General features: G+C 37.1%; 1 protein-coding gene and 1 long non-coding RNA gene across 2 annotated transcripts in view; one reads left to right on the top strand and one right to left on the bottom strand.

Annotated features, from left to right (window-relative positions):
- LOC309792238 overlaps window positions 1-5,517 on the top strand; it is a 43,468-nt gene extending 37,951 nt beyond the window's left edge. Inside the window, exon 3 of the long non-coding RNA XR_014291649.1 lies at window positions 5,311-5,517. This is a non-coding gene — a long non-coding RNA (uncharacterized lncRNA). The remainder of the gene's footprint in view (window positions 1-5,310) is intronic.
- Window positions 1-24,099, bottom strand: part of PPP1R42 (protein phosphatase 1 regulatory subunit 42) — a 37,965-nt gene extending 13,866 nt beyond the window's left edge. The window contains exons 1-5 of the mRNA XM_082601712.1: window positions 23,957-24,099; window positions 21,633-21,799; window positions 20,093-20,231; window positions 18,099-18,215; window positions 1,551-1,668 (exon numbers count right to left, since the gene is read on the bottom strand). Coding sequence (XP_082457838.1) covers window positions 1,551-1,668; window positions 18,099-18,215; window positions 20,093-20,231; window positions 21,633-21,799; window positions 23,957-24,085 — 670 coding nt within the window. The 5' untranslated portion in view covers window positions 24,086-24,099. The remainder of the gene's footprint in view (window positions 1-1,550; window positions 1,669-18,098; window positions 18,216-20,092; window positions 20,232-21,632; window positions 21,800-23,956) is intronic.
- Between the last annotated feature and the right edge of the window lie 2,240 nt (window positions 24,100-26,339).

Here is a 26,339-nt window from a genome sequence, read left to right as displayed (position 1 = left end):
TAAAAGTACATACATTAATAATGCTTATTATATCCTAAGATATAGGATATAATAGGAATAATCGCATAGCTGGCCTCTTCGTTCTATGAAGTGAGATTTCAGCTATCTTTACTTTTTTTTTTTTTTGCGGTACGTGGGCCTCTCACTGTTGTGGTCTCTCCCGTTGTGGAGCACAGGCTCCGGACGCGCAGGCTCAGCGGCCATGGCTCACGGGCCCAGCCGCTCCGTGGCATGTGGGATCTTCCCGGACTGGGGCACGAACCCGTGTCCCCTGCATTGGCAGGCGGACTCTCAACCACTGTGCCACCAGGGAAGCCCTATCTTTACATTTTGTTTTTTTAAAAAGTTTTGAAAATTGAGCATATTAAATTACACAAATAATTTTGTGTGTTGTAAGATTTGGAAAATTCAAAGAAATGGAGAAGACAAAACATTGCCTGTATTCCACAACCAGAAATAATCACTGACAACCACAGATAACACTTTAGTATATTTCTTAGCATTGTTTTGTTTTCTAGGTGTGTATTGTGTGTATATGTGTGTATTATATAAAAATGGAATTCTCTATTTATACAGTATCACATCTTACTTTTAAATATTGTATTGTGAGCATTTTACCATGTCTTTAAACACAATTTTTAATGACTGATAGTATTCCAAGTACACATATACGAGTGATTTACCTTTAAAAATATACATGACTGTTCTTCCTGTGTATTCTCGGTTTCCTACTCTTGGCTGGTGGGGTAAAGGGTAGGTAAGGTGTGACTCTCACATACGTGTTTTGAAAAGTTGTCTTGGATGTTTCTGATATACCCTCTGTCATCCCCTCTTTCCCCCAAGAGAACCACTGTACTAGCATTACGATTAACCAAGGTTTACTATAGCTCTGAGCTTTGAAGTGGTTTTGCCATACGTTAGTTTTTATACTCAAGTACAGCATGTCATAGAAACACTCTCACAAATCTCCTCTGTGAGAGGGCAGTGATTATCTCTCTGATACTGTATAACTTGGTACCTACTGAAGAGCATTGGTCCATTTCCCCTTATATAGTGCAGATTCAGGAATGTTATTATTTGTACGGATCTCATAAAGGGACTCCCCACCTTCTCCCCTTTCAGATGAAAGGAACTCCTGGATGTTCTTAAGGTGCCATTTGGCAAGTGTCAAGCAATGAAAACCTTGATCAATTTTATCTACAGAACCAAGAGTCTCTGGATCTTCAGAGGATTTGTGCCAGTGAAAATTTGGCAAAAGACCAGCAAGTTCTACACATTTATGACTAACCATTTTTATTGGTAACAGCCACATTTTCTTTTTAAAGAAAGAGTGTCTGATGTCTTAATTATTTCTGAACAGCAGATCTTTTTCATATTTTATTTCTCAATTTTAACTTTTGCTTTTATTAAAATATCAAATTTAAATTTGACCATTTTTGTAGATCCAGATGTCATATTCATATCTCTGAAGGCTTGCTGATAAATTAACTAAAGAGTTGACCAGCTCTCTTTCTCTAAGAAAATCATATTAATATAATATAAACATGTACCCAGTGATTTGGACACCAGTATCAGTCTGTCTCTATATTTCGGTTTGAGACAAACAGGATTTCTGTTTAGATCCATTTTCCACAGCTTCATCAACTTGTTCAGTAAACACTCCAGATCCTATCATTAGAGAAGAAAAAAGAAAGACACAGGTATTTCCTATTATCAATATTTCTTTCATGTCAGTTAACTGTTTTTAAAGGTAATTACTGTTTTCCATGGAGTTCTAGCTCAGTGCCAGGTACTTAGAAGGTTACAATAAATGTTTTTTTGATAAAACAGTCTATACTAATAATAGAGAGGACTAAAGATGAGGCAAAAAGTAAGGTCCTGAGTTTGGGGCCACAGAACTCTATTCTGTCACACTCCCTTAAATGGACCCAACCTGCAGCTCAGAAACCACTTTGCCTCTGGCTATCCATGCTACAGAAGATGCCCTGTTCTTAGTGGAGCTTATGGAAGTTTACAGATTAAGGCCATTATGGAGTAGTAAGTAAGCAGTCCATTGACATTGCAAGCAATATTTATTGTTGCTTTTTCTTTTTAAAAATCTGTTAAAAAAATATCAAAGGGGAAAATAGGAGAAAAAAAAAAACTTGTGTGCTTATCACCCAAAGATCACTTTTTTTTTTTTTTTTTTTTTTTTTTTTTGCGGTACGTGGGCCTCTCACTGTTGTGGCCTCTCCCGTTGCGGAGCACAGGCTCCGGACGCGCAGGCTCAGCAGCCATGGCTCACGGGCCCAGCTGCTCTGCGGCATGTGGGATCTTCCCGGACCGGGGCACGAACCCATGTCCCCTGCATCGGCAGGCAGACTCTCAACCACTACGCCACCAGGGAAGCCCCATTTTTTTTTTTTTTTTTTTTTTTTTTTTGCGGTACGCGGGCCTCTCACTATTGTGGCCTCTCCCGTTGTGGAGCACAGGCTCCGGACAAGCAGGCTCAGTGGCCATGGCTCATAGGCCTAGCCGCTCTGCGGCATGTGGGGTCTTCCTGGACCGGGGCACGAACCCGTGTCCCCTGCATCGGCAGGCGGACTCTCAACCACTGCGCCACCAGGGAAGCCCACCAAAGATCACTTTTAATATGTTATGTATCCTTCTAGTTTTCTTTTTGAGCATAGGGATTTCCTTTTTAATTGTCATCATACTGTAGGTACAGTTTTGTTTTATGTACATCATAAACATTTGCATGTTTTAATCACTTATCAGAAAATCAGCTTATTGATATTTAAAGGAATAATTAAGTTATTCCATGGTTGAAAATCCAAATAAATGTGAGAAAAACAGATTGATCACCTTTAAGAACCAGCTGTCTCAGTTTGCCCTCTTCACCTCCTCTCTCTCCCTATTTGATTTTTTTTTTCAATCCAATATCTGTCTCCAATGCCTTGTTTTTCTCATTCCTTTTCTTGCTTTCTCCCGTTCCTCATTTTTTATGTGTATATTTTACTTTATCTACTATTTTAAAAAATTTTATTTATTTATTTATTTTTGGCTGCGTTGGGTCTTTGTTGGTGTGCGTGGGCTTTCTCTAGTTGCGGCGAGCAGGGGCTACTCTTCGTTGTGGTGCGCGGGTTTCTCATTGCAGTGGCTTCTCTTATTGCAGAGCACAGGGTCTAGGCCTGTGGACTTGTAGTTGTGGCATGCGGGCTCAGTAGTTGTAGCTCGCAGGCTCTAGATCGCAGGCTCAGTAGTTGTGGCACATGGGCTTTGTTGCTTCACGGCATGTGGGATCCTCCTGGACCAGGGCTTGAACCTGTGTCCCCAGCATTGGCGGGTGATTCTTAACCACTGTGCCAGCAGGGAAGTCCCTTAGCTACTATTTAATGGAAGTGAAATATACTTTATACTTTATTTCTTATATCAGTATATGCTCCAAACTTAATCTGTAAAGAATTACTCAAAACAAGTTATGGAAAAACTTTTTCTACTCTATAGCCCATGATTGATTTGTAAAAATTCAGTGGCCACAGGCAGAAAAAAAAAGAGGAAAAATACCTTCAGTAGGGCAAAAACAATTACTTTAAAGCAAATGTTTTGCTAATATTAATAATGAATACTGATAATAACTAATTCTGTGGAGAGCTTTCTGGTTGTCAGAGCACTGCCGTATATGTGATGTTGTACACATCCAGGAGGATTGCATTTCTTTAGAATATGGGTATGAGGATTTCAAAGTTAGTAAAAGTTCCAGAGGATAGCAGCAGGCAAACACCTATGATTCTTTTATCTGTTTTCCTCAAGCCAAGATCAAACTTATCATAGGGTATAAGGGAAAATTGGGAAATACAAATTATGGATTAATTCATACATATTCTTAATTGCAAAGCTGAAAGTAATTGATAATGCATTGCCTGGTATTTTTACTCCCCATAGCATTTCCTCACCTTCAAAACTTGATACCATTCAGCTTTGTATATCCATTTAATTTAACTATTTATACCTTCCATCTTATTCTTTGCTTGATCCATGTTTACTGTTGCTTAGATATTTCATTTTTCCATTTCTGGAAATTTTTCTTATGATAAGACTGCATTTACTGTTTAGGTTTTAGAAAATATTTTTTTTCTTACTATGAAGCTTTGACAGCAGTTCCCTTCTATATATTCAAAATCCTTCCCAAACTTTCATATCCAGGAGGTAACAAATATGGAACATCCAGATACGTGCCTGCATCTACATGAAGACATGCTGTCTTTGGGGGAATAATTAGAAGAACAGCCAGATGGCCAGAACCCACTGCAAGCGCTTTAATCTTGCTGAGACCAATGTCTTCGTATCGAAAATGGTGTCTCGAGTTCTGCCTACTTTATTATTTGTCAGATATTTATTGAGTCATGGGCTAAGTTCTGGGCTAGACTCTAATGGATTCAAATAAATAATTTATGTGAAGAATATAAGGACTTGTTTTAAAAATATACAGGCAACCCTAAACTTTCTGACATTGCTTCTTACTATTTGACCTTAGGCAACTCTGTATCCTCATTTATAAAGTGAGGATAATTAGGATTAGTTGTTGTGGGATATAAAGTGCGTGGAACAAAGCAGGTAAAGAATAAATGTGTTAATTCTCTTCCTCTTTGCCTGCTCTGCCCCCCCTCAGTTAATTCTCTTTCTCTTAATTTTGGTCAACAGAGAGCAAACATTGTTGTAAGGGAGAATAAGCTTCTGATCCACTGACAAGTAATTGACTTCGTAAAAGAAAGCTCTCTTCAGAAGTTGTAACTTCATCCTTCAGTCCTGGGCCCTGGATTATGCCCTCTTCACAGCATTTGTTCCACAGCTTTTGATACAGCCATAATTATTTTATGTGAGAGTTTCACTGTATTTCTCTTAGTTTAAAAAACTCTAAGGATGGAATTGTGCATTGCATCTTTGTGCATCGTTGAATATGATGCCCATCATCCAAAAGTTAATAATAGCAGTAAGAGAACTTTAAATTTATATAGATAAAAAGAATCCTGTAGATTTTTGTTAATTGTTCCTCACTTGATAAATTATCCTCAACATACTCCTTCCAGTGTATGTTTATTCAAGACTAAACTAATCCTGTGCTGCAATATGATTACTCTTTGGATACGCTCTGGTTGTTCATTGCCTTCCTGTCTTTAATAAAATGCTTTCACTTTCCTGCCCTTCAATAAGTTACTAAAGGGAGCAGACACTTTTCTGGACAGTCTCTGTATGATAAATGATCATGTCACGCTATCACTTAGAGGAGTGCTGCAAAATACTAAGGAGCCAATTCTATTTCCCATGCAGGGTTGGTGCCTCAGCTACTGTATAGGAGCCTACAATTAATGATGGCTGCTGATGAACCTGTATCGGACCAGAGCGCTCCAATCTTTATCGGAAACGTCTAGCCCAACTGTCCTAACTAAATCTAAAGACAGCCATTTGTCATCCCCCTGACTGCCTGTCATCATCTGCCTGGGAAAATCTATAATTTTTGGCTTGTTCCTGACTAAACTGTGGAGTGAATAAATTTATCTTTGGGTTACTCTGCTTGTCAGGATCAATATTGAGCAGAGGTTGAATAAATTAGAAACTGGAAAAACATGACAGGCTGTAGTGGTTTGTTCATTTGTGTCTTATAAATCAAGTATTTAGTTTGTTTAAGAGGCAAGCACGTCAAATTTTTGATTTCCACCATTCATTCTAAGATGCTTTACCTCATGATAAATGGTCATGAGAAAACCAATGAAGTAAATCACTGATATATCTGACTGTGAGATGAACTTTTCAGATCATTTTATTGATTTGGCAAACTTTGCAGAAATAAAAACTGTAGGTAAAGATTAAAATTTTTTTCTTTCAAGTTTTTATACATTTTTGCAACCATGATATTTGACTTAATAGTGTCAGCAAGATATATAATGTTGGCCCTAGAAAAGTTCATGGCTCATCAAGCTACTTGTAGAACTCCAAGTTTTATTATAAATAGTTATTAAAGAATTTAATATTTTAATACATTGCTGCATGCTTATTTAAAGGAGTTACAGAAAAAAATGGAAAGAAATGTTAATCAAAAGTAAATATCATTGAAACTAGAGCCGTAGAGTTAAAGAAGGGAGTTTCTAAAGTATGGAGTATTTGACTTAAAACCTTTTTTTCTCCTCCTCAGTGATTGGTTTTGCCACCAGTTTTATTGGGGAGACCTGGGTCATCAAGCACAGAGCTTTCTCAGTTATCTGCCTTTGGTCTCACACTTCCTCTTCTATTCTTCTTTCCGATTTTTATTAACAAAGGAAAAGTCCCACCTCTTTTCCCAAATTAATCAGTTCTCTCGATCCCTTCCCCTCTCCACAGGCCTCCTCCTCTTGGGATCATCTTTCTCTTGCATTTCCATTTCCAGTCTATCCCTCACCTCTGGCTTTTATCCTCTTACATACCATCACTACACTTCTTGAAAGAGTAGTCCAGACCAGTTCTTCTCAAACTTTTATGTCCTTACAAATCACCTAGAGATCTTGTTTAAAGGCAGGTTCTGATTTATTAGGTCTGAGGCAGAAGCTGAGACTCTGCATTTCTGATGCTGATGCTGCTGGTTCTAGGACCACATCTGGAGTATTAAGAGTCTAGGTCACTGCCTCTGCTTCCTCAGTCACTGGGCACTCCTGCAGCCTGGTGCTTTTGGTCAGGCACTGCTAACATTATCATTGAACTACACATTGACAATTTCGGACTCTTTTTTTTTTTTTTTTTGGCCGCACTGCACTGCATGTGGGATCTTAGTTCCCTGACCAGATATTGACCCAGCACCCCCTGCTTTGGGAGTGTGGAGTTTTAACCACTGGAGCACCAGGGAACTCCCCGGACTTTCTTAGTCTCATTCTTTGGAGCAACTTACCCTACTGACCGCACCTTTTATGACTTTTCTTGCAGGCTCCCTGGATCCTGCATGAATCTTTGACCCCACAAATAACAAACCTCTGACCCTAGAAATCCCCAGTATATAAACAGGCTGCTTCCTAAAAGTTGCTTTTGAGAATGGACAACACATCTTGTTAAAAAAAAAAACAGTGCTATGCCTGGTCGACTGTTGCCTGAATCAGCCCATAAAAATATTGAGTCAAGAAAAAGCCCAAAGAATATCTGTGCAGTGATAAAACCTCCCTGTAATTTACCACCATGTGTCCCCAGCACTGGAGCACCCTTTGGGGACAGAAGCAGGTGTCCCTGCAGCAGACCATCAGGGATCAGTTCTCTTGCATCCTTTTCTATAATCTACATTTATTCCCTTCAGTGTTTTTCTCCCATGGACCACAGAAGAATGTAAAGTCATGGTTAGAGAAACTTTTTTGCTCCTGTAACCCACCACCTTCTCCATTTATAAGCAGACCCTTTACAGAAGAAGAATGGCCAGATTGATGGAAATAGTAAAACATTTATTACACCAAGGAAGGAAGGGTCATCTGTATGTGAGGGGAAGGACCAGATTTTGTGGGAAGCCACACTGAGCATTTTATTGTACACTGTCTCTTCCCCTATCTAGGCAGTCTCATCCATGATGACAGTTTCAGTGGCCACTTAACCAATATGCTGAAGACTCCCACATTCTGTCCACTGAGCTCTGGCGTCATATAACCAATTGTCTTACTGATATTTTCTCTAGAACAGTTCAAAGACACCTCAGATTCTATATGACCAAAACTCATGATCTCTCTCTCCCCTAAACCTGACTCTTGAGTTCCCTATTTTCCATTGTTCAAGGCAAAGCTATGGAACCATTCTTGACCTCTCCCTCTTCCACACTCCCTATATCCAACTCACCGTCAAGTCTTGTCCACTTTACTTCCTAAACAGATTTCCAATCTGTCGGCTCACTTCATTTTTACCTGTTCAAGTTTCCACTTCCTAATCAGCCTGGCCTCTGTCAGTCTATTCTCCACACAGTATCCACACTGATCTTTTTAAAATGCTAATCTATAATTACATCACCCCTGGCTTAAACACCTTCAGTGGCTCCCTGCCGTTCTTGGATAAAGACAAAGCGCTCTATCATGGCCTATGCAGCTCATCTGCCCACCAGCCTCTATTTGCGCTATGCTCCATCTTTACTGTCTCTGCTTCCCTTTCCTCATCTTTGTCATACTCTTACCTGCCCCAGGGCCTTTGCACATGTTATTCTCTTTACCTGATAAGCCCTTCTGTTCTCTCAGAGGTCAGCTCAGCAATACCTTCCTCAGGGAAGCCTTCACTGGGCTCCCTAAGGCAAATCCCCCAGTTATAGGCTCTCAGAGCAACATACTTCTCCTTTGTTGCACTTGCCATGGATGCAATTTTACTTTTGTTTTTGGGTAATAACGTGCTTAACGTTTCTCTTCCTCTCAATGCTGAGAGCTCTTTGAGTCCAGGGACTGTATCTGTTTTTTGCTCACTATTGTCTCCCCCATTGTCTAGCAAGTGCTGCCACATGGTAGGTGTCTTGAATGAATGAAGAAGAAGAAATAATGAATGCATGCATGATTGAATGGTTTAGAAGCTGGACAAGAATTTTAAACAAGAAATTATATGGAACTGTTTTGAAAAATTTGCTGATTAGAGGTGCTGCAGACATAGAGAAAGAGAGAGGAAAGACAGGATTTATCTTCTATTTTTCTCCTCTTTTCCTCTGCCACTCTCACCTTCTCCTCCCCCACCCCAAGTCTCTGCCCTGGACTTTGGACTAGGGAATAGGAGAGATGATGGCAGGGTTAGAGGATCTTGGGGGAAGGAGTCCTTGGCAGCTGTGAGTCTGTAGAAGTGAGAGGGAAGGGAATGAAATCTCAAACAGCAGGAAGGACAGAAGCCACTTGGCCCAGCTTCTTCCAGGTCCTTATGCAACCATCCTAAGGGATCATTATTTTTTTCATTTTTTTCTTTTTTCATGTATTTTCTGTAGATGCATATGAGGAACCTACAATGGCCATTTAAAGGCAGCTGGTCTAAGTGCTAAAAACCTTTGGTAATTATAGTGGTTTTGTTAGAATTCTCTAATGACGTCCACTTGTTTTTCCCCGTGGCACAAAGCTGTCTGTTGTTGAAGACTCTTAGTTAGGATGGATGTCAGCGACTTTATGTATGGCACATTGAGCTTTCTCTCCCATGGCACAGGGTTTGATGTCAGCAGCTTTTGGGCAACTTCAATCAATGAGTATAAAGAATGGAAAAATTAAATCCAAAAAATGGAGACGCTGATCCCAGGAATATATACAGAGAAATAAGTTAATATTCTGATGCTAACATTCATGTCCTTTGACTAAGCCTTCAGAGGATGATTTAAAACGGACCACAAAAGCACATTTCAGATGACCCCTAAGCAAGTCTATATTCAGGCTTCCAAGAAGCTGTGTCTAGGCATTTTTAATTGCTTGTGTCTTCTTGCTGGAAGTGAAAGAACTTCAGATTTCATCCTCACTCCCTGAATATCTTTTCTCTATGGGAGGGAAAAGCAACTTCTGGCTTATCCCAGCCTCTGGAACTTGCTAAATGGTTTGCATTCCTTTCCCAGATAGTTGAATATTTTAAATTGTTCTTGTATTCATTCATTTTATAAACATGTAGTAGGTGTCTACTATGTGCCAGGCACTGGGCTGAGCTCTAGGGAATCCTGAAATCAACAAAAATTCCTTGCTCTTAAAGGCTCTCAGTCTAATGGGGGATATGGTGATATACAATAACAATGATATTAACCATTTGTTCCTTACCAGCCATTCACTGTTTTTTAAATTATGTTCTTTTTTTTTTAAATCAAAGCAATACAATCAACACAGTTAAAGAATCAAATAAGACCATAGGGTTTATAACAAAATGTAAAGAGTACCTTTGGGCTTAAAACAAAACCACATTCAACTTCTTCAGCTATTTCTTTCTTTTTAAAAAAAAAAAAAACATTTTATTTATTTATTTTTTAAAGATTTATTTATTTATTTTTGGCTGCATCAGGTCTTAGCTGCAGCAGGCGGGATCTTCCTTGAGGCATGAGGGATCTTTCCTTGCGGCACGTGGGCTTCTCTCTAATCATGGCGTGCGCTTTTTCTCTTCTCTAGTTGTGGCGCGCAGGCTCCAGGGCGCGTGGGCTCTGTAGTTGTGGTGTGCGGGTTCCAGAGCCCATGGACTCTGTAGTTTGCGGCATGCAGGGTCTCTAGTTGAGGTGTGCGAGCTCAGTAGTTGTGGCGGGCATGCTTAGTTGCCCCATGGAATATGGGATCTTAGTTCCCCAATCAGGGATCGAACCCACGTTCCCTGCATTGCAAGGCGTATTCTTTACACTGGACCACCAGGGAAGTCCCACTTCAGCTATTTCTATGCACATTTACCTCCACATTGCTAAATTACAACTGCTGTTTATTGATTTTTAAATCTTAGGTATTTACTGAATTGCTACTATGGAAGATGATGATTTAGTTTTCATAAATATTACTCCAACCCCTACAACTCTTCCCTTCCTCCATCCTGTCAACAGAGTCATACTTAAATTAATAAGATTAATATCCATTGACCATATTACTAAGATCACTTAAGTATTGTTCAGAGCTAAACCACATAATGCACTATGGTTGTTTCTTATTTTCCCTAGAGTTAAAAATTGGTTGGTTATTTATTTGCTTAGTTTTCTATGTATTTATCACCAATTCAGCCTGAGGCAACCTGGGCTAGTAGATGTTTTCCTAGGACATTCCTTCACTTCAAATTCCCTTCAGATTCTTTCTGGGAATTTCCTTAACCTTTCTTCTGTTTCCTAGATCCCATGTCTTCTCTTTTCCTATTTTCCTCTCCTGTTTAGGTGGAACACATTTTCCAAGAGCTGCCTAAAAAACGTATGTGGGACATAAATTTTTTTGAAACCTTGCATTTTTTAAATGTTTCATAACTCCATAATTGCTTGAAAAATTGACTGAGTATATAATTCTAGATTGAGAATATTTTTAACTCAAAAATTTGAAAACATTATTCTACTATCTGCCAGATTGAAACGTCTGATAATTCTGATTCCATTTTGATTTCTGATTCTTTGTATTATGATCCTCTTTTCCTCTGTAGAAGCCTTTAGGAACTCTTTACTCCTGGTATTCTAAAAACTTTTAAAGTGGGTCAGTTTTCATCCACGGTGCTGGCATTTGGGAGACTGTTTCAATCTGGAAACTCATGTCCTTTGGTTCTGGAGAATTTTTCTAATATTAAAATTAACTATTGAATTATAATTTACATATAACAAAATACATTTATTTAAATGACCAAACCACGTACATCCATACAATGACCACCATAATCAAGAAAGAACATTTCTGGGCTTCCTTGGTGGTGCAGTGGTTAAGAATCCACCTGTCAATGCAGGGGACATGGGTTCGAGCCCTGGCTCAGGAAGATCCCACATGCCGCGGAGCAACTAATCCCATAGACCACAACTACTGAGTCTGCGCTCTAGAGCCCACGAGCCACAACTACTGAGCCTGCGTGCCACAACTACTGAAGCCCGCGTGCCTAGAGCCTGTGCTCTGCAACAAGAGAAGCCACGACAATGAGAAGTCCGCGCACTGCAACGAAGAGTAGCCCCCACTTGCTGCAACTAGAGAAAGCCCACGCACAGCAATGAAGACCCAACACAGCCAAAAATAAAAACAAATAAATTAATTAATTAAAAAAAAACATTTTCATCATCCCAAAACATTCACTTATGGCCCTTTCCAGTCAGCCTCTTACCATTCCCATCAGGCAGCCATTGATCTGCTGTTACTATATACATTTGTTTTTACTTTTCAAGAGTTTCATATAAATGGGGTCATACTGCATGTACTCTTTTTTTTGTATGGCTTATTTCACTCAGTATAATCGGATTTTTATCCATATTGTCATGTGCATCAGTAGTTTATTCTTTTTTATTGCTGAGTTATATCCCATTGTATGGAGCACAGTTTGTTTCTCCATTCCCGTTTGAGGAAGATTTGGTTGTTTCCAAAATTACAAATAAAGTTACTATAAATATTTGCATACAGGTATTTGTGTGAACATAAATTTTCATTTCACTTTGGTAAATACCTAAGAGTGGGATTGCTGTGTCATATGGTAAGTGCATTTTTAACTCTATAAGAAATTGTTAAACTGTTTCCCAAAAAGGTTGTACCATTTTACATTTTCCTCAGCAGTGAATGAGGGTTCCAGTTGCTCCACATCCTCATCCAAAATTAATACTGCCAGTCTCTTTATTTTTAGCCATTCTAGTGGGTCTGTAGTGGTATCACATCTTTGTTTTAATTTGTATTTCCCTGATGAATAATGATACTGAGTATCTTTTTTTTGTTTATTGACCATTAGTATATGCTCTTTTGTAAGTTTTTGTTGAAATCTTTAGCCCATTTTTAATGTGTTGCTTGTCTTCTCACCATAGAGTTGTAAGAGTTTTTAAAAATATATTTTGGATAAAAATTGTTTGTCAGGTACATGATAGCTAATATTTTCTCTCTGTGATTCACTGTTTCATTAATAATGTCTTTCAGAAAGCAAGTTTTAAATTTTGATGAAGTCCAGTTTATCAATTTTTTATAGGTCATTTTTTTGTGTTCTTTTAAAGAACTCAAATGTATTTTTTTTCTAGAACTTTTATTTTTTAGCGGTTAAATTTGGATATGTTATATTTTGAGTAAGTTTTTGTATATGGTATGAAGGGTGAAGGCTCACTATTTGGATGTCCAGTTGTTCCACCAGCATTTGTTGAAAAGATTATCCTTCCCTCATTGAATTATCTTAGAACCTCTGTAAAAAAAAATCAGTTGAACATAGGTATAGATTTATTTATAAAGTCTTTAATTTGTTTCCTTGATCTCTGTATCCATCCTATGCCAATACCACACTGTCTTGATTATTATAATGTTAAAGTCATGAAATCAGGTAAGTTCTCCAACATTAATTCTTTTTACCAATATTGTTTTGGTATTTAGGTCCTTTGCATTATCATGTAAATTTTAGAATCAGCTTGTCAATTAAAAAAAAATCTGCTGGGATTTTGACTGGGATTATGTTGAATGTATACATTAATTTGGAAAGAATTAGCACCTTAATAATATAGAGTCTTCCAATCCATGAAAATGTTATTTCTCTTCATTTATTTAGGTCTTCTTTAATTTTTCCCAATATTTTTTAGTTTTTATTCTATAGCTCTTGCATGTATTTTCGTAAATTTATTACTGAGTATTTAATCTTTCTTGACATAAATTGTAAATGGTATTTTAAAAAAATATCATTTTCCAGTTGTTCATTGCTAGTATGTGAGAATTGATTTTTTGCATATTGACCTTGTATCCTATGACATTACTAAATTTGAAAGTTCTAATAGCTTTTTATAGATTTGTGATTTTAAATATATACCCTATCATGTAGTCTGCAGATAAAGATAGTTTTACTTCTTCCATTCCAAACTGAGTGTTGTTTCATTTTCTTGCCTTATTGCACTGGCTTAGCCTTCTATAAAGCAGAGTAAACATCCTTGCTTTATTCCCTGTCTTGAGGGGGAAAGAATCCAGTCTTTAATCATCAAGTATGATATTTTTGTTGATTTTACATAAATGCCAATTATTAGGTTAAGTTCCCTTCTATTTATAATTTGTTGAACTTTTAAAAATGCATTTTGTGCATCTATTGAGATGATCATAGAATATTTCTCCTTTAATTTTTTTGGTGCATCACATTGGTTTTTAAAAATATTTATGTATTTATTTGGTTGCACCAGGTCTTAGTTGAGGCAGGCGGGCTCCTTAGTTGCAGCATGTGGACTCCTTAGTTATGGCATGTGGGCTCCCTAGTTGTGGCATGCAAACTCTTAGTTGCAGCATGCATGTGGGATCTAGTTCCCTGACCAGGGATCGAACCCAAGCTCACTGCATTGAGAGCACGAAGTCTTATCCACTGTGCCACCGGGGAAGTCCCCATCATGTTGATTTTTTGAATGTCAAACCAATCTTTGATTTCTGGGATAAATCTCACTTGGTCATTATGGATAATCTTTTTATATATTGCTGGACTTTTTAAAAAACTTAATTTATTTTTGGCTGCGTTGGGTCTTTGTTGCTGCGCGTGAGCTTTCTCTAGTTGCGGCGAGTGGGGGCTACTCTTCCTTGTAGTGCGTGGGCTTCTCATTGCAGTGGCTTCTCTTGTTGCAGAGCACGGGCTTCTGGCGCGCAGGCTTCAGTAGTTGTGGTGCGCAGGCTCAGTAGTTGTGGCTCGTGGGCTCAGTGGTTGTGGCTCGTGGGCTCTAGAGCTCAGGCTCAGTAGTTGTGGTGCACGGGCTTAGTGGCTCCACAGCATGTGGGATCTTCCCAGACCAGGGCTCGAACCTGTGTCTCCTGCATTGGCAGCTGGATTCTTAACCACTGTGCCACCAGGGAAGTCCTATATTGCTGGATTTTATTTGGTAATATTTTGGTAGGGACTTGTGAATCTATGTTCATGAGGGACATTGTTTTTATTTATTTTATTCATTGTAGTTTTCTTGTAATAGTGTTGGGGATAGGATGATGCTAGCCTGATAACAGGAGTTGAGAAGTATTCCCTGCTTATCTATTTTTCTGAAGTAGTTTTTGTAGTTTTGATGTAATTTCTTTTTTAAGTATATGATAGAATACATCAATGGAGCCATCTGGGCTTGGAGTTTTCTTTGTGGCAACGTTTTTCCTTATAAATATGATTTATTTTAATAGATTTATTTAATATGATTTATTTAATAGACACAGAGCTGTGATTTTTAAACCACAGCCTCTCTGGTTCAACTTCTTAACAAATTAAACCTGTCCCCTCTAACTTTGTTTTTAAGGTGTTTCAACCTTTTAATTTTCCCTTCTCTTGTCCTTTAGTTTATATACTGAAATTTCACGTATGGGGAAGTATTTCATGAAAAGCCTGAAATTTCTCAATCCATAACATGGAAAGAAGTTTGTAACAGGTATGTGGGGCTTTGGTTACAAGAGAAAACAATGCAAACACCTGTTAAATACTCTATTCTGAAATATGCAAAAAACACAGTTGACCAGACCTAATCTCACTATTGCCAGATTCAGTGCATTTCTATTAACCTCTTATCTGCCCTCATGTCAGCCACTCAACAGCATTCAAGTCAAGTGGCCATTCCCTCTTCCTTAAACCTCCTTTTTCTCTTGTCTTCTCCTACATCTTTGACTCCTACTAGTGCCTTCTCATCTAAATGATCTCTAAATTTTAGAGTGGCCTCATTTATTCTTTATCTTTGTCTGCCACCCAGTCCCTTGACTCTAAATATCATTTAAATGCTGTTGACTCCCAAACTTTCCAATCTAGCTTTTCCTTTGAACTCCAGATGCCTACTTTACACGTGCATTTCAGTATCGAATAGGCTTCTCAATAGAAGGAATTCTTTTATTCCTTCCCTTGTATCCCCCCAACTTGTAAAGGCTACCACTGTCTCCTTAGTTCTGCACACAAAAACCTTGATTCTTGTTTTCTTTATTCCTACACATCCTACTATTCAGCAGATTCCATGAGTTCAATCTAAATATACCTTCAATCCATCCACTCCTTTTTATCTCCAAGCAGCCATCTTCTCTTACTTAATTTTTGCTGTAGTCTCCCAACTGATCTCTTTGCTGTCATTCTTGTAACCCATTCTTCACATAGCTGATAGGGAAATCTTTAAAAAATATAATCTTTTCAGTGACTTTCTGTTGCACTTAGAATATAGTCAGCTTCATGACCATGGCCCCATACCTTCCTTTCTAATCTCACGTTAACTTGGCTTTAGAGAATCATTGTAGGCAAAATAGCTTGGTTTTAATGTCATTCAGAAAAACTTCCTTTGGGAGTATTTATAGGCTAGCATTTTTGTCCAGTTAAACTCTCCTTTGCTATTCAGAGTTTAAAGCATAATAGAATAAGACTTTAAAAGTAATGACAATAACTGCATTGAATCTTGGTAATTATGATAATTAACAACTAACCAGATCTTTCAAGATGTATTCATATATTCAGCACTCATTACTGAACATTTGCCAAGCACTGTGCTTAGAACCTGGCCTTCAAAAACATTTAGGGAAAATACTTATCTTGCAGATTTGGGAGATGGATTTCTCCACCATTCTCTCCCCAGGAAAGTGAGCTGCTGTCTTTAGCCACTCTGTTCCCATTTCCCATGGCGTGAATGTTGAACACTGTGCACATCCCAGGTCCTCTCTACTTAATCAAATACCTAAACTCCAGGCTCTGTCACTTTGAATAGGATCATACATATAGTATACAGTATCTTATATAAGACTACCCATCTATCACAGTATGGATACAAATACTGTGAAATCATAGGAAAATTAAATAATTCTGATGAATACAAAATGCCCAATGAAAAAGCATAGAAGAGCAGTCTAAAATTTAAAATATTTTGAATGCAGAATTTATCCCATGAACTTCTTAATTCCTTCATGTTGTAAGTTGAAATGACTAATTGAGTCATGCTTCCTTCTTTTTTTTTTTTTTTTTTTGCGGTACGTGGGCCTCTCACTATTGTGGCCTCTCCCGTTGCGGAGCACAGGCTCCAGACGCGCAGGCCCAGTGGCCATGGCTCACGGGCCCAGCCACTCCGCGGCATGTAGGATCCTCCCAGACCGGGGCACGAACCCGTGTCCCCTGCATCGACAGGCGGACTCTCAACCACTGCACCACCAGGGAAGCCCCTTATTTCTTTTTATTTTAAATATCTACCATGATTGTTCAATGGCATTTTGAATATTTTGGGGAATTCATTTGTAGTAGAATAATATTTCTTTTCATAATTATCTACTGCTTAAAGTAGTTATTAGATGAGCCAGGTAATAGTCCTGAGTTTGGAAACAAGACCAGGGGTAACTTTTTTAGGGTCAGAGGATAGCTGTCTGAAAGTGGTTTTGAAATAAGAGCTCTGTTTATGACAGAAAGAAGCCTATTCTTCTTTCTATGATCCTATGTAAAGAAATTATGTCATAGGGCTTCCCTGATGGCGCAGTGGTTAAGAATCTGCCTGCCAATCCAGGGGACACAGGTTCGAGCCCTGGTCCAGGAAGATCCCACATGCCATGGAGCAACTAAGCCCGTGAGCTGCAACTACTGAGCCCGCGTGCCACAATTACTGAAGCCTGTGCACCTAGAGCCCGTGCTCTGCAACAAGAGAAGCCACCACAGTGAGAAGCCTGCACACCGCAATGAAGAGTAGCCCCCGCTCGCTGCACCTAGAGAAGAGCCCATACGCAGCAACGAAGACCCGACACAGCCAATAATAAATAAATAAATTTATTATTTTTTTTAAAAGAAAGAAATTATATAATAGCCCACCCCATTGCCAAACCAGAAACTGTGAGGTTTTGGCAATGGTTCAGCTCACAGATGACTGTTTCCAGGAAGCCTTCCCTAGCCCCAGGCTAAGTTAGTGATACCACAATACTTATGAAAACAGAATCACATTGTAGTCTTATCACTTGCTGACCATGTTTTTTTTTTAATCTCTGGGACTCTACTCTTTCTTCCTCTGTTCTTTCAATACATGGAGTAGTATAGTGCCTGGCAAATGTGTAGGTGCCCAATACATGTTTGAATGAATGAGTAATTGAATGAATATGGCATGATATGGCATAACATGACATGAATGTAGCTAGTGCAAATTAGAATAAGTTAAAGATCCAGGTGTACCCCAAGGAGGAGCAGCCGGGAGAGAGTTCAGGTCTAGTCACAGTTACTAGAAACTCATTCGTTGGGAGAGCAGAGTTAAGGGGCAAGAAATCTAGTCTCCAGAGGGAAACATTTGATAGAAAAATAATAGAGAGTGGAAAAAGTATATACTTCCTTCTCAGAGAAACATTTTTCTGTTGGTGAGGGATGGAGGCATTGGGGTATGGAAGAGAAAACCAGGTAAGATGCAGAATTATGCAAATAAATGCATTAAGAAGTAAAGATTCATAAACTGGTTTTAGGACAAATTCAGAATAGTTTCAAAAGTAATACATTTTATAGTTATTTAGCAAAATAAGTATTTTTCAATCACAATTTCATGTAAATATTAAAAAAATTTTCCTTTACCTTACCTTCACATGCAGAAGTTGGTTGTCAACTGCTATGAGCTGATTAAGATTCTCCAGTATTTCTAAGTCTCTTACGTCATCAATATTATTATTGCTGATATTCAATATACAGAGGGATTTCTGTAAGAAAGGTAACTAAATTAGGGTTAATAAATAGTCTAATTAAATACTATATATAGAAACCAGAAATCCTAACCTGTGAAAAATTAAAAATTTATCAGTTCAGGCTGTTTTGCTCTTTAGGCAAGAAAATAAAAATCCTTGGAGATTTTGTTTTTATGTCATATTATTTTTCAGATGGAATTTTTAGAACTATAGTAATTGTAATGTAACTTAGTATTTTTGTCTAAAGTTCCTTCGTGAGTCCAATTTTTCTCTTCTAAGATGTAAGAGAAATTATAGAAAGAAGCCAAGAAAGAAGCAAAGAGAGAAAAAAGATATCCCAATAAGCAAATGATAACACAATATAGAAAAAATGCTTATTTCAGTTCAAGCAAATTATCATTTTGTGTTAAATATCACTAAGATTAGGGAGAAATAATTTTTTTGTTTGTTTGTTTTGGGGTTTTTTTGGCCACACTGTGTGGCATGTGGGATCTTAGTTCCCAACCAGGGCTCGAACCCACGCGCCATGCATTGGAAGCGTGGCGTCTAACCACTGGACTGCCAGGGAAGTCCCTAGGAGAAATAGTTTTTACCTTTATTTTTCTAAATAGGAAACATGACCAAGAATTGAAAGAATATCTGATTTTTATTTTTATGTCTATCTCTCCATATAGTTTTCTCTTGGTAATCCATATGTTCAGAAACCAGTTAAAATAATAATTATCTAATTAACAAGAAGTTCAACATCAGCCGTTAATGAGGACATAAATATACAATAGAGCAACACTAAATCAGAGCCATCTTAAAATCTAAGGCCTGGGATTCTCTACCAAGATGGAAACTACCCACCCAGGTGTCCACACATAGCTAACCTTTAGAGAAGATACTTCCTGATACTTTTTAAGACCTGATGTACAGCTTAAAAAATATACCTTATATTTAGAATTTCAGAACTGCTTGAATCTGCAAAAATGAGCAAGCAAAAACGTTTTTGGTGATAATCTGTAATAAAACTATCCATGTCCACAGTGGCATGAGTCTGCTTGGTTCAGCTGCGGTTGAGCTGAGACACAGTTGTTTCTATGGGATAGTAGGGAGGGTAGGACAGAAATCAGATCACTCCTTTTTTTTTCAATTTATAGCACTACCCCTCAATTGTTATACATTTCATTAAAAAAACCTTCTATTGCCCTCTGTTTTTGGTCCCTCTAAAGTAAAACCAACAAAATCTGTTCCATTTACATCCCTTGCCCCAGAATTGAAAGTAGCGTATCCTATCAAATCTCATTTTGAGGATTAGTAAAAGCCTCCACGGCACCCTCTGGCTCCCTGCTTCTCAACTCATTGTGACACCTCTATGTGATTTGACCGGTTGTCAGGTGACAGCTGGAACCTCATGTCTCTGCTCCCAGTTCTACCTGCTTTGGATGAGGCAGCGCTGTACGTAATGCAATCTACACTCAAATCAGAATCCAGGGAGAAAATGACTGATCATTATAATGATTCTCTAGGTTGTTTAAATTTTTCCAAATAACTGTGCTTTCCTCTTTCCAAAGGCTTTTTTCTTAAAATTTTAAGTTTTGAATAATCATGATCACACCAAGGTCAAAATAGGAATGAGTTAACATCGGTATTAGAACTTCATACTTTATATAACCCTTTCTCATCCTTCTTTTGATCCTTCCAGTTACCCTAGGGGCAGGAATTATTATTCCCATTTTATAGCTGCTGAGTCTCTGAGACGTTATGTAGGAAAAATTAGTTTTAGCTCTCAAATTCTCAACTGGCCATATAAACATGCAGAGTATTACAATGTCCAGATATACCTTCCTTTTTTCATTATAAGCATTGATCACTATATTCTTTGTCAGAATAATCAAATTTGGCCTTACTGCCAGAGAATGAAGAGTTCTTGGATCAAACAGGAGCTTTTCTCCACGGGGAAGCCTCTGACTCTCAACATGAAGCTCTCTTAGTCCTTCTAAGCCTTCTAAGCCTTCTATGACAGCAATGTAGTTGCCTCCCAGATATCTGCAAAATATAAACCATTTTTTAAAATTTATTTTTTTATACAGCAGGTTCCTATTAGTCATCCATTTTACACACATCAGTGTATACATGTCAGTCCCAATCTCCCAGTTCATCACACCACCACCCCGCCCCCCCCATAAACCATTTTAAAATAGACATTCTGAGAGCATCATGGTCTAGAAGTGATAAAAACATAATAACAAAATCATGGAGCTATGTGAAAATTATACAGTTGACCATTGAACATTGTTGGGGTGTGTGTGGTTAGGGGCGCTGACCTCCATGCAGTGGAAAATCTGCATATAAATTATAGTGGGGACTCTGTATCTCTGGTTACTTTGCATTTGCAGATTCCACCATGGATCATGGCTCGTGTAGTCCTGTATTACTTACTATTGAAAAAAATCCATGTGTAAGTGGGTCTGCACAGTTCAAACCTATGTTGGTCAAGGGTCAATTGTACGTGCAGAATGTTCTCTTTATATTGATTCAGTGAAAAGTTTATTTATTTGATTCTTACACTTAATTAAGTTTGAGAAATATTTATTTTTTTGAAGTGAGAGAAATAGTCCTGTCTACCAGTGCTCCTGTTGTGTTGAAGTGCATAAGAATCACCTGGGTCATAGGTTTAAAAATGAAGATTTCTGAGCTTAACCTCCAGAGGTTCTGATTTGCTTACCTAGGTTGGAACCCAGCAATCTGCATTTTTTAATTGACATATAGTTGATTTACAATATTGTTTTAGTTTCAGGTGTACAGCAAAGTGATTCAGTTATATATATATATTTTTCAGATTATTTTTCCATTATGGGTTATTATAAGATATTGAATATAATTCCCTGTGTTATATAGTAAAGCCTTGTTGCTGATCTGTTTTGTATAGCAATCTGAATTTGTAATAAGCGTCTCCCACCCCACTTATTTTCCCCATTCTGAGGCCCTTGGCCTGCTTTTTGAGAAGCACTGATTGTTCCTCCAATCTGGGGAAATTGGATCCACTGGGCCTCATTGTTTAATTAAAATCATCATAAGCAGTAAATGCCTTTTACAATCAAATCTATATCAACATTATCAGTTCTATGACCCTACCTTTTTGAGATGTGTGATTCTAAAAGGCACAGAACTCATTTGGGTTCCATGGAAACTTTTTTCACCAGTTGAGCCTAAATAAGCAGGTTTCAGGTATGTATCCCTATAAGCCCTTAAGACAACTCACCCTCCTTCAAAAGAAGTTATCAGGGTTAATAAAACACAAATTATCAAGTATTACATGTATAACAATCTATTTAGTACTAATAATACTGCAAAAGAATAAAAATGAGGCAGATAAAGGAAATGCATGCATGCAAAAATATTACTGTAATGATGACAATTACATTACTTAGAAATAAAAGCACTTACAGTTTTTCCAGTTTCTTTAATGACCCGAGGTTCTCTATACGTGAAATACAATTGTTTTGTAGGTATAAGTGGGTCAGATTTGTGGCATAATTCAGGTTAGTGATTTGACTAATACAGTTATCATACAAATATAAAACACTAAGATTTTTGCAAAGAGAGAGGTCTTCCTAAAAGAAAAATAAAAACAGTTGATACTTCATTTCTCCTGAAAACTTGTGTTTTTAAGAAAGTTTTTCACTTAATCATTCTACACATTTCATTAAGGTTAATATAAAAGAACAGAATTCCTCTGTTCTTAACACAGTCAAAACGAGACTAGAATGATTACAAAATTAGTTCTAGGTTTTAGTATTCTGTAACCTTATCAGTAAAATTGTGTTTGTTAAGAAAGATTTTCCCAGGGCAAGCAGTTTTCCTTGGAAGCAATTAGGCTCCTCTGGAAGTTGAAGCATCTAACAAATTATTACTTCAACATTATGAATCAGGGCTTAATCTTTCTGTAAGATTGGAAATAAACTGTTGTGGTTTATAATACTGAAAAACCACCGGAAGTCATCTAGCTATTCAAGAACAATGGATTAATAGAGAAACTATGATAATGCTATTGAAGGGAATACCGTATAACCGTAAATTATCCTTTAATTTCTTCAGTAATATCTTGTGATCTCATAATAAAATGAAAACAGTGTATTCAACATGACCCATTATTGTAAAATTATATGAATACATGCCTAGAAAAAAGACTGAAAGGACATCACCTATATGTTAATAGTGGTTTTCTCTGCACGGAAGGATTACAAGTCAATTTCTTTCTTTTTATATTTATTTTATATGTATTTATATGTGTTTTATAAATGAACACCACTTACTTTTGAGGTAAGAAAATAAAGGTGGGCTTCCCTGGTGGCGCAGTGGTTGAGAGTCCGCCTGCCGGTGCAGGGGACACGGGTTCGTGCCCCTATCCCGGAGGATCCCACATGCCGCGCAGCGGCTGGGCCCGCGAGCCATGGCCGCGGAGCCTGTGTGTCCGGAGCCTGTGCTCCGCAGCGGGAGAGGCCACAGCAGTGAGAGGCCCGCGTACAGCAAAAAAAAAAAAAAAAAAAAAAAAGAAAATAAAGGTATTTTTAAAAGTCTGTCATTTCTTGTGTGGTGGTAGAGTTAGTCTAGAGTAAGTAGGCAAGAGGTAAAGTGAAATTCTGCTCAAAAATATCTCAGCTTTCATCAAGTCAACAAGATCTTTTAAAATACAGCCACATCTTAGGAACCGGTTGAATTATTTTAACCAGTTTGCTTTCCTCCTGACAGAGGTCCTCCACACTGAAGGAGCACTGATTGTGAGGGGCCAAAAGTACATTAAATGGAAGCTCTCTGGAGAAAGCTGTCTGTGGTGGTATGATGAGCAATAAAAAGGAAACATGAGGTTTGGGCAGTTAGGGAAAAGGCTCACCTGGAAACTGGAAAGGAATATAGAATGGGAGCTGACGAAGGTCTCTGCAAAAAAAAAAAACAACCCCTGACTGTCTTAATTGACAGTTTTGCCTGGAGCTTCTGTGTGTTTTTCATTCATTCATTTGTTCAGTAAGTATTTATTAAAGCACTTAATATGAGTCGGGCACTGTACTGGATAGGGGATTTAGAGTGATGTGAAAAAAAAAAAGACATGATCCCTGCCCTCATGTAGCTTATGCTTCCAAGAAAATTTTGCTTATCTGTAGTCTTTAGCATTTTATTGTAGACAACGGATACCAATACAAATGGCCTAAAAGGGTTATTGCTGCCTTTAAAATTTCCCAAATTAAAGCTAAAAACTAGCTTAGCACAGAGAAAATTAGCTTAGCACAGAGTATATATCCAAGTTAACATAATCTTGTCTGATATAACTGATATGGTATAACCTAAATTTATATAACCAGTCAAATTATGTGCAAAAAAGATGTCACTGTTCATGTTTTGAAATATGGTACTTACATATAATTCTTAATATTTTGATATGTTAAAATTCATATTCCAAGGCTTTGGAATTATCCAAAACTAATTATCTTTGAAATTATTTTCCAGCATATACTTCTCAATCTAGTTTGCTACACTATAAAGAATTTTAGGGGAACATATATATTTAACACATATATTTAACAATTACAATGGTGTATTTTATAGAGGCTTACTTTTTAAAGTTTAACATCACAAGCAGGAAACTAAAATAAAAACATAATATAAAGCTGACTAATCAAAATATAGTTAAAAAGAAGGTATGCCCTGATACCAGTTTCTAAACTTTACATTGTTAATTATATAAAAATAGGAAATAATTTCACAGTTCTTACAATTGCATCTATATTTTTGGCTGAAAAATTTATATGAGTTATTTTCTTCAGGTATTGTAAAGTGGTTTCTTCTTTTCGGGGTTTAAGATTGCTCTTTTTGGCAATTAGATCCAAGGTCAGTCGAACCATGATTTCTCTATAAATCAAACTCTTGGCAATAGCTCTCTTCTGGTACCATGTTAAGAAGCAGGTTTAGGTATTTTTTTATGCCCAACTTTCTAAAAATCAAAGAAAAAAAGAAGTATTATCTACATAGCAATTTAGGAAAAATTATTTTGACTCACTCTGTAATTTTCTTACATAAAACTATTTGATAAACTAGTTCATAGACATTTTTAGGGATATTTAGGTTTTTTCTAAGTTTATAGCCTTAATTCTTTTCATAAAAATATTTAAAACAAAAATTGATTAAATCACCATACACATTCACTTTTACTTTTAAATCTTTTCCTCTTCCTAGTGTTGACTTGTTACTGTGGGCATCTTTTAAAGGATTATTTTTCTCTTTTGGAGTTGAAAATGACCTCAGTATCATTTAGTGTTCTCACATGAAGAAACTAAGGTCCAGAAATCTGTCTCAAACCACTCAAGTTAGTGACAGTTGAAAATGAGACCAAGTGATCATATTTATTAGTCTCCCAAGTCAGAACACATGGTATGGAAACCTTGAGCATATTCACAGGACAGTGGTGAAAATACTTTAAAATGGAGCTGGCCTTGACATTTTATGTTACTGCAACTGTAATTCAGAAAGACGCAACATAATGCAGTGTTTCTCAACCCAGACTGCCTGGGTTCAAATTTTGGCTCCACTGCTCACTGGTTAGGCAATCTTGGGCATGTTACCTCAGGTTCTTATAAAAGTAGGATAATGGTACCTACTTGCAAGGGATATTGTGAGGATTACATGAGCTAATCATGTACAGAGTACCTGGTACATAGGTCAATAAATGTTTGCTGTCACTATGCTACAATTGTTTTGTTCACAGATAACTGTTCATTGTTTCACCTGGAATATATTAAGACTGTTGAATAAGGAAAACATGCTATTAATAAAATATTGCTTTATGTAAGATATCCATATGTGGTCCATAGGTTTGAGATAACCCATTGTTTTCAATCATCCAGAAAGTATAGCTATTTAAGTGATAAATATCCCAGTTTCCCTAATTGTGTTTTATATTCTCTTATTCAATATGTAACCAAAAATACGGTTTAAAATTAAGCATTTTTACTCCAGTGTATCTGGAATTTCACCAACCAAACACTTCAATTTGTGTGGTGTTCTGGACGTGAAATAAATGCTTAGGAGGAAAAAATGAATTTAGTGAAAGATAAATTTGTGTTCTCACACATTGGCATATAATTACCCAGGCTATATTATATAAAATGCCCACAATAAAGTATTTTAAGATATAGAATGTATCCTTAGGCTCTTCAGAATGCAAGATATAATCTACAGAATAAAATTATGAAATCTTCATAGATTTTTGAAATTTCCATAAATTCATTATTTTTATAACAAAAATTTAAGCTTATTGTTTACAGATGAAATTTCAAACATGACAAAATAATATTCTGAACAAAGTTTCTAGTTAAGTATAAGTAGCTTTTCTTAATCTTACCTTAAAAATATTTCATGATAAAGAATAACACCACACCCATGAATCCATAGGTCAGCTGATAATATAAAACATTACAAATACATTTGAACCCCTCTATATCTTTCTCTCGCTCCATTCTCAAATTTAGGGTTTATTCTAAATTTAGACATCCCTATTCATGTCTTTGTACTTTTGCTACAGATATGTGTGTATCTAAACAATACATGGTATTGTTTTTTACATTCATAAGTGGTATTATTTTGATTCCAACTTTCTTTTTAAAAAATATTTTGGTTGTGAGAATCATCAGAGTTGATGTGTATTAGCTCTAGGAAATATGCACTGTTGTATAAAATCCTATTGTAAGAACTGTATTTCTTCTGATGATAGATTTTTTGGTGTTTTAATTTTTTGCTTTTGCAGTGTTGCTTTTATGGTTCTTGTATATACAACATCTTTAGCACATGTGCAAGAGCTTCTTTAAGGTTCAAAACTAAGGATGGCTGTTCCTGACGTTTTCAGCCTTACTGTATATTGCCAAATTGTTCTCCAAAGAATTTTACCACTGGCGGTTAAGAGAGTTTCTGTTGCTCTACAATGTGTTTTACACCACTGTCAACCTTGATATTTGCAGTTTTTAACTTTTTGCCAATCTGATGGGTGTGATGTATCTCATTGTTTTTCTTTTCTTAGAGATTTTTATTTATAAAAATGAAACAAAAATGGATTTGAATTTGCCATTCGATGCGAGTCTTTTTCTGTTATTGACCATGTGGAAT

The sequence above is a fragment of the Mesoplodon mirus genome (assembly GCF_964341445.2).
Source record: "Mesoplodon mirus genome assembly, chromosome: 16".
Classification (NCBI taxonomy): Eukaryota; Metazoa; Chordata; class Mammalia; order Artiodactyla; family Ziphiidae; genus Mesoplodon; species Mesoplodon mirus.
The sequence above is the reverse complement of the archived record's forward strand: the minus strand, read 5'-3'. Positions and strand labels throughout refer to the sequence as shown.